The 7,415-nt window shown below is 35.1% G+C and overlaps 1 protein-coding gene across 27 annotated transcripts; it reads left to right on the plus strand.

Annotated features, from left to right (window-relative positions):
- Window positions 1-7,415, plus strand: LOC104599802 (myosin-17-like). 27 transcript variants are annotated; one of them, XM_088891045.1, is made up of 8 exons: window positions 1-1,378; window positions 1,637-1,715; window positions 3,382-5,252; window positions 5,348-5,484; window positions 5,740-5,886; window positions 6,011-6,112; window positions 6,284-6,385; window positions 6,645-7,415. In XM_088891045.1, the coding sequence occupies exons 3-7, from the start codon at window positions 5,220-5,222 to the stop codon at window positions 6,342-6,344; spliced, it is 480 nt and encodes a 159-aa protein (XP_088747171.1). In that variant the 5' UTR covers window positions 1-1,378; window positions 1,637-1,715; window positions 3,382-5,219; the 3' UTR covers window positions 6,345-6,385; window positions 6,645-7,415. The 27 variants fall into 27 exon arrangements, 24 of the variants coding, with proteins under 24 accessions (XP_088747171.1, XP_088747163.1, XP_088747167.1 ...); XM_088891047.1 differs by having other exon boundaries at window positions 33-967; XR_016078312.1 differs by having other exon boundaries at window positions 1-5,252; window positions 7,041-7,089; window positions 7,124-7,415.

Genomic DNA, 7,415 nt, shown 5'->3' on the forward strand with positions numbered 1-7,415 from the left:
TTCTTATGGTGCAATCATCCTAAATTCAAGTATGCTCAGGCCATGCTTGGAGTGCTTCCCGCATGTGCGCATTTGGCTGCTTTGCAACAAGGATGCTCAGGCCATGGGTACTTGATTGTTCATGCATATATATACCATACCTTATTTGGAAATGCATTGATTGACATGTATTCAAAATGTGGCGGAATAGATGTTGCTAGGGAAGTTTTTGATAGGATTCCAAAGCAGGATATTGCATCATGGAATTTGAAATCTTCCATTGTCCCTTCTACTTAGATGTCCAATCAATAACATTTCTAGGATATGCTTTCATTCAAATTCCCTACAAGTTGTAAGATGGTAATAGGCTAGAGAAGACAAACTAGAACCTTGTATTAGAAATACTGATACTACTGGAATTTATATTTAGCGGTAGTCCATTAAAACTGTTGCTAGAGACCCAACGAATGCCACTACATATATTATCTTCACTTTTCCTCCCTCATGCCTCTTCTCGCCCTCCCTATCATAGTCGTCCTTCCTTCTCTCTCAATCGTCCCTCTCTCCCTCTCTCTGTAAAACCTAGAAATAGAATCGACACCTTCACCCTTCCTCTGGCACAGATTCATTCAATCGTCCAGGCGCAGATTTCAGGTCATGATTTTCATAATCCATTTTTTTTCTTGGTGGGAGAGGATTGGAGAATTGGAAGAAGTCTCACAATTCCCACATACACACTCTCTCTTCGGCCTCCAATTTCTCTGCCAACTTAGGGGATAAAAACTCGAGGTTCTCTGGTTTGCTCTTCGGTCGCCATAGGTTTTGATATAACGTTTCATTTGGTTCCATTTGTTGAGTACTTGGTGCTGAAAGGGAGGAAGAGTCTCATAAAGCTCTCTCATTGCCGGTGTTATATTATTATTGCATATCGTGGGCTTCTTTGGCTCGTTAGCATTTTCAATCTAGCTTGGTGCTAACTTCAGGCCAGGTGCATGGTTATGTACTACTTATGTGTGATTTTATAAGATTGGGTTTAGTCGTGTTGGATTTGGTATGAATTTGATGGTTTCTTATATTATTTTGTTTTCCAAGTCTGTTTTGTTAAAATTTATTAGGCATGAGTTTCAGAAGGCTGGCCTGGGTATGTGGAGAGAGGATCATACTACTCCCACTACAAGGAAAAGCTTGGATGATAATAGTTCTGGATTTATGGCAGCTCATCCGGGACTTTTCCCTCGTCCATGGTCTCTTTCATTGAGTGCATTGGACAAGACACTGGTTTCGAAAGTGATCAAAAAGTTTGTCCTTCTTGGGAAGATTGTAGCAAAGGCTCTACAAGATGGAAGAGTTCTGGACTTGCCCTTCTCCAAAGCCTTTTTATAAATTTATTCTTGAAAAGGTTATCTTTCTGTCTAATTACTCAGGGCATTTGATTTGCATCTTCCCACCAAAATAATGTTAAATTTGAATGATTTTGATTATTTTCTTCATCTTTTTTAGGAACTCTATATATATGATATTCAATCATGAATCATTTGATCCAGTGTTTGGAAGAACGTTGCTAGAGTTTCAGGCCCTTGTGGACAGAAAAAAAAATGGACTCTATTTTTGAGAAAGGCACAAATTTTATATCTGACTCATGTTTCCGTGATACCAGAATTGAAGATCTTTGCCTTGAGTTTACTCTTCCTGGATATCCAAATCATATTCTTGGTTCTGAACCTGACAATAAAATTGTATGTCATGCTTTATCATTTGGTTCTTGTTCTTTATAGAGACTATGCTATTCCAAAGTGTGGAATTATTCCTTCAAATAAATCTTTCCTAGGTAAATATGGATAATTTGGAAGAATATGTTTCTCTCACTGTGGATGCAACTGTGAATAGTGGAATCATCAAACAAGTAGAAGCTTTTAAATCAGGATTCAACCAAGTCAGTTCCATTATGTACTGTCTTCTTGATGGTTATGTCGGTTTTAGTAATTCTATTTTTATCATTTTTTCATTTCTTTGGGTTATGGAGAAAGCTAACATAAATATAAAGTAAGTAATGTTGTCTTGTTCACAAATTCTCTATGCTACACTAGAAAATGCTCTTATAGGCTCCAGGACAACTTACGCCCTTATGTTTTAATTTGTTAATTGATTGTTGTTGGTAGGGGTGTCAACGGTATTCGAAAATCCGATTTCAAATTCAATATTCGACATAATCGAATCGAATTCGGATATGACCTGATTTGATTCGATAAATATCTGAATTCGATCAATTATTTAATTCTTATATACAATATATAAAATATTTTATATAATTTATATATTATATACTTTATATCAATAAAATATTTATTTTTATATTTATTAATTATCTAAAATAATTAATTAATCAAATTCGAATTGAATCGAATATTCAAATATTTAATCGGATTCGAGTTCGGATATTAATTTTCAATATCCGTTGGATATCGAATCGACTTCAGATATCAGATTTTCTAACCGGATTTGAATTTGGATACTGCCTTATCCGATCCGAATTCGATCCGTTTACACCCCTAGTTGTTGGTTTATGATTGGAGGACATACAAAAATACCATCTAGTGCAGTAACATAATTGTGGTGTCCTCAGGACACGGGTGGCTGGGGATTCATCTGAACCAGCTCTTGCTAAATGACCCGACTAGCTCTAGTGGGTTTCCTAATCTGGTTGTTTAGTGAAACAAGTTAAAATTTTAACCATCTTAGTTAAACATACTTTATATATTAGTTTACTATGTGAATGTGTTCAGCCAATGGCTACTTTGCTCCATCCAGCTCTCCCATGGTCATTGGAGAGTAGTGGTACACTTTTCATATCTAATTCAATGAATTCTCTCACTGATAAAAAACTTAAATTTGTTTTCTATAGCAAAAATAATTTGAAGACAATAGTAATGATTTGTACCAAATCTCAAAAAAGATATCTCTAATGTGTATTTGTTTAAAATATCTATAAGATAAAAGAGAAGCTCACTTTCCTTGTTAAAATTTCCAAAATTATATGCCAAAATTTTGAAACTTTGCCCAAAATTATATGCCAAAATAATTTTGCTTGCGAAGCATTTAGGAGGATAGAACCTTGGAGTTTGGAACCAGACATTTGGAGAAGCAGGAAGAATAGGAGGGGTTCTAATCAAGTAGTGCCATGGTGTGGGGAATGGAAAAATTGTTTTGATGAATTCCTGTGCGTTGAAGGAGCCTAAAGTTAAGAGAGGTGTAGTAGGAAGCTTGGGAGAGGGGTGGTGATAAATATGAGAGGAAGAGGTTATAGGGGGAAGATCTCCCTCTGTAGGTATTGGATGGTGGAATTGTGGGTAATAAGAAGGGCATTCAGATTTTACTGTTGATTTCTATTTTTAACAAATGCAGGATGCTCTTGTTCCACCATGGATATCACAATTAGAAGGTGGCCTTGTTCAAGTGGCAATAGAAGTGGAGGACTGTGCACAACGTTTTACTGTTACAAGTAATTATACTTTTTACGTAATCATTTTCTCTATATTCTATTTATAAGCAATCTAACATCCTTTAGATTTTATAGCATTTATTTAAATGGATTTTACATTTTTTGCTGAAACACCAATTATTGATATCAGAAAGACCATTGATGATTCTCCTAACGAGATATTCTTTTGTCCTTTCATGCTACTTCCAAATAAACATTTTCATGTTATATGAATTGTTACCATGCTCTAGTTCTTATGAGTAGAGATGAATTTAGGTTGTAATCATACTAATAAAAATGACTTAGATTTTAATCATATTTTGGGGCAGCCCTTTCTGATAAAGGCAACACGATGATGTATATTTTGGGATGGACACCTTTCCCAAGAACTCATTTGATGCCAATTGAGCTTTGAGATGAATGGATTGGTTTTCTTTAAGAACACTCAGACCGGCTTAGAAATTCAACATTCATAAAATGAATTAACCAATTTCTCTGCTAGACTCAGTTTTAATATGTTAATAGGTTCTTAATCCTGGATCCATGGAACTATTTCTCTGTTTTTTTTTCAAGCAAACAAGATTTGTTGAAACAGGGAGCTACTGTATGCTGCTATTTATAACAATTTTAACATGGATGTTATTTGAAAGTCTTAAGGTTGGAGTTTTCCTTGTTTTTGACAAGTAACTAAGCGGTACTGCAAAATGTCACTTTTATAAAATGCCCTGAAAGTATCTTGAAAGAAGTAATTAGGAGCATTAATTGAATTGGCAAATGTGTTATGGTGGGCATAGGCACCACCCTGACATGTGATGCTTTTCTTCTTTTTCCAAGCTTGGCACTGGGTATATAAAGCTAAACTTATTGCAATTAGTGTTGTCTACTGCTTCCAACATGATTACAGGAGCTGTAGAAGCACAAGTACAAGTACATTATGGGGACTGGGAGAAACATGTAGGAAATCTGATTCAAGAAGCCATGCCTTCTCTAATGTCAAATCATAAACCAATCTTGTTAAGACAGTTTGTCAGTCAATTAAAAAAGGAGGATTTTGGAGTGGGTTAGGAGAGGTTCTAGGATATCAAATATGTAATGTAGAGCATGTTATCTAGTTTGCTAGATGACTCTTTTGTTTTGTTTGGTATTTTTTGTTCTCGGGTGTTGTCTTATCACCCTTTTATAACTTCTTTTCTTTTAAAAAAAATTCTTGTCGTTTACTTTTCAAAAAAAAAAAAAAATCAGGCTGTGTAAGTCCTAGAAATAGCCTATAAATAGGAAGGGATCTCTCTAAGGGAAGAATGATTGGCTATGATTCAAGGAGTACAAAAGGCAAGAAATATGAAGATTGAAAAGGTGGTGGTAGAAGGGGACTCTAAGGTGGTGGTGGGTTGGTTGAGGAACAAGGAAGAAGTTCTGTGGAGGTTTAGGAATGACATCAAGAAGTTTAAATAGTTAACTAGAGGAGTGTTGGTGCAAGTGTAAGTGCAATGGGTTCAAAGAACGGGCACCACCCAAGGTATATACATTTTAGCTTTTTTTTTTGAATTCATACTATTGTCCATTTTGCTTTAATATATTCCAATACAATTTTTATAGTTGGAAAGGTTATTTGTCAACATGCCAAGGATGCAATTTAAGTTTGCAGGATATAGAGAAATATAAGTTGGAAAGCCCTAAGTCGTTCCATTACTTGAATCAATCCAATTGCTATGTGTTGGATGGAGTAAATGATGCCCATGAATATCTAGCAACTAGAAGGGCTATGGACATTGTTGGAATCAACAAGCAAGAGCAGGTGAACCTTTCCAGTGATTCTAAATTCCAAGAGAAAATTGTTTGGACCTCTTTTGATGGTTTGATTAGATTCCTGATCTTAAATATTTCCTACAGGAGGTGATTTTTAGGGTTGTGGCAGCAATTCTTCACCTTGGTAATATTGATTTTGCTAAAGGAAAGGAGATTGATTCCTCTATTGTAAAGGATGAAAAGTCTAGATTCCATCTTAAAATGACAGCTAAACTTCTAAAGTACATCCAATCCATTCCATATCTGTATTTGAAATATTTGCCTGTTTTGTTTTCTTGGTTGTTTGATTATGTTACTCTGGGGTTCTACCCTTCCTGTGAGGAACCAAGGGTGGCTAGACCAGATGGCTCAGTTTCTTACTCCTAAAGAGGAGTATATTTTAGCTATTTTTACCTATACTTAGTATTCTAATAAAGCTTCTTGATTTGTTAATGATAAAGAAAATAATGTTTCTACTAATCTATGTTGCCTAGCAGGTGCAATGCCCAGAACTTGGAGGATGCACTTATAAAGCGTGTCTTGGTGATACCTAAAGAAGTTATTACAATAACTCTCGATCTTGTGGCTGCAGTGGGTAGTAGAGATGCTTTAGCTAAAATAATATATTCACGTCTATTTGATTGGTAAGAGCTTAAATAATACTCCCTCCTTTTCTCTCATCTTGGACACAAGCTTGTGGATTTAGTTCTGCAAAGTGGTTTCTTAGATTGTTTTTAGGGTATATGACAAGTTTATATATTTTTACAGGATTGTGGAGAAAATCAACATTTCGATTGGGCAGGATCCCAACTCAAAGTCATTAATTGGAGTTCTTGATATTTATGGTTTTGAAAGGTTTAAGTGCAATAGGTAAGTATGGAAATTCATTTTGAAAAAAAAAAATCTTTGTTGCTAAACAACTATCAAAATAAGAAAACTTGGTTGGAGATTGCTTGTTAGCTTGCTTAGTCAGTTCACTTATTTGGAGATTGCTTGTTGTTTGCTTTATTAAATTTATTGATTGTGGTTTTCTGTTTGTAGCATGTCTTTAAAATGGAACAAGAAGAATACACCAAGGAGGAAATCAATTGGAGCTACATAGAATTTGTTGATAACCAAGATGTTTTGGATCTGATTGAGAAGGTATTAACTTTGTGATATATAATACACAAGAACATATTGTGAGATATGCAATTATATTCTCCATATATGAAAATATAAAAGTTCGTCACATTTTGAGATTTATACTATTGCATTCTAACCATGAAAACTGACAAGATATTAGTATTGAGAAATGGAAAAAGATGCCTATAACCAATGTTAAAAAAGCAACACCTGATATGTATGAATTTGTGTATCATGTGTTTCAGATGACTAACACACTACTTTTTGATAATTATAGCATTCCCGGGTAAGGACTTGCTTCTCAGAAGAAGCAGCCTCATCAAGCCACTGAAAAATTCAATGTGCACTCCTATATGAGAGCACCAAAAAATACAAACTCGGGGCAGAAGACTTGAGGGCAATTCTAAAGATCGACCCAAGTAACAAGATTGCAAGAAGTACCGTACCATTCACCGTTTAACCAAACTAGCTGACTAGAGAATATCTCCCCCCTTGAACTTTGGATTGAACAATTCTTATTCTGTCTTTTTGCCATTTAGGTATAAGATGCACTAGCTTTGTTTTCTTTACATAGAATTCATCTCAAGCGTAAAAACAAAATACCTTTTTCACTTGGAAGCATGGGTTATCTGCTGATGATTTGATATGTAATGAATCAACTGAACATCCATAGGATTTGGTACCATCAATTGATGAAGTTACACCTGAATTGACTCTTTACATCCATTGGACAAGGAAAAGTCGGAGGTGATAAAGATGAAGCATCCACATCAAACCAAGCCAAGGGTTTTGGGAATCATGAAGCTATCTTCTCCATACAAAATGGTGGTATTTGGATGACAAGGGTTTTGGGAATCATCCACATCTAGAGGATGAAACTGTAGACTTTACTGAGCCACAATTTGAATCATTTTGCATGGCAAATGTTCAACCAACCGCAAGTGTTTTGAGAATGGATGATGAAAATTGTAGTAGAGAATGAATCAATTTGAAACTTAACATGTATTAATGTGATTCGAATGTATTAATTTTGTTTGGTAGAAAAATA

This window comes from Nelumbo nucifera, chromosome 7, assembly GCF_055504915.1.
Source record: "Nelumbo nucifera cultivar China Antique chromosome 7, China Antique-T2T, whole genome shotgun sequence".
NCBI classification, from domain to species: domain Eukaryota; kingdom Viridiplantae; phylum Streptophyta; class Magnoliopsida; order Proteales; family Nelumbonaceae; genus Nelumbo; species Nelumbo nucifera.

What these genes read in the sequence shown, in the direction of transcription:
- LOC104599802 (XM_088891038.1), top strand. Translation starts at nt 5,220, where the DNA reads ATGGACATTGTTGGAATCAACAAGCAAGAGCAG. An exon ending in GAATCAACAAGCAAGAGCAG is followed by an intron (nt 5,253 to 5,347) that starts GTGAACCTTTCC and finishes TATTTCCTACAG; the next exon opens with GAGGTGATTTTTAGGGTTGT. An exon ending in ATGACAGCTAAACTTCTAAA is followed by an intron (nt 5,485 to 5,739) that starts GTACATCCAATC and finishes GTTGCCTAGCAG; the next exon opens with GTGCAATGCCCAGAACTTGG.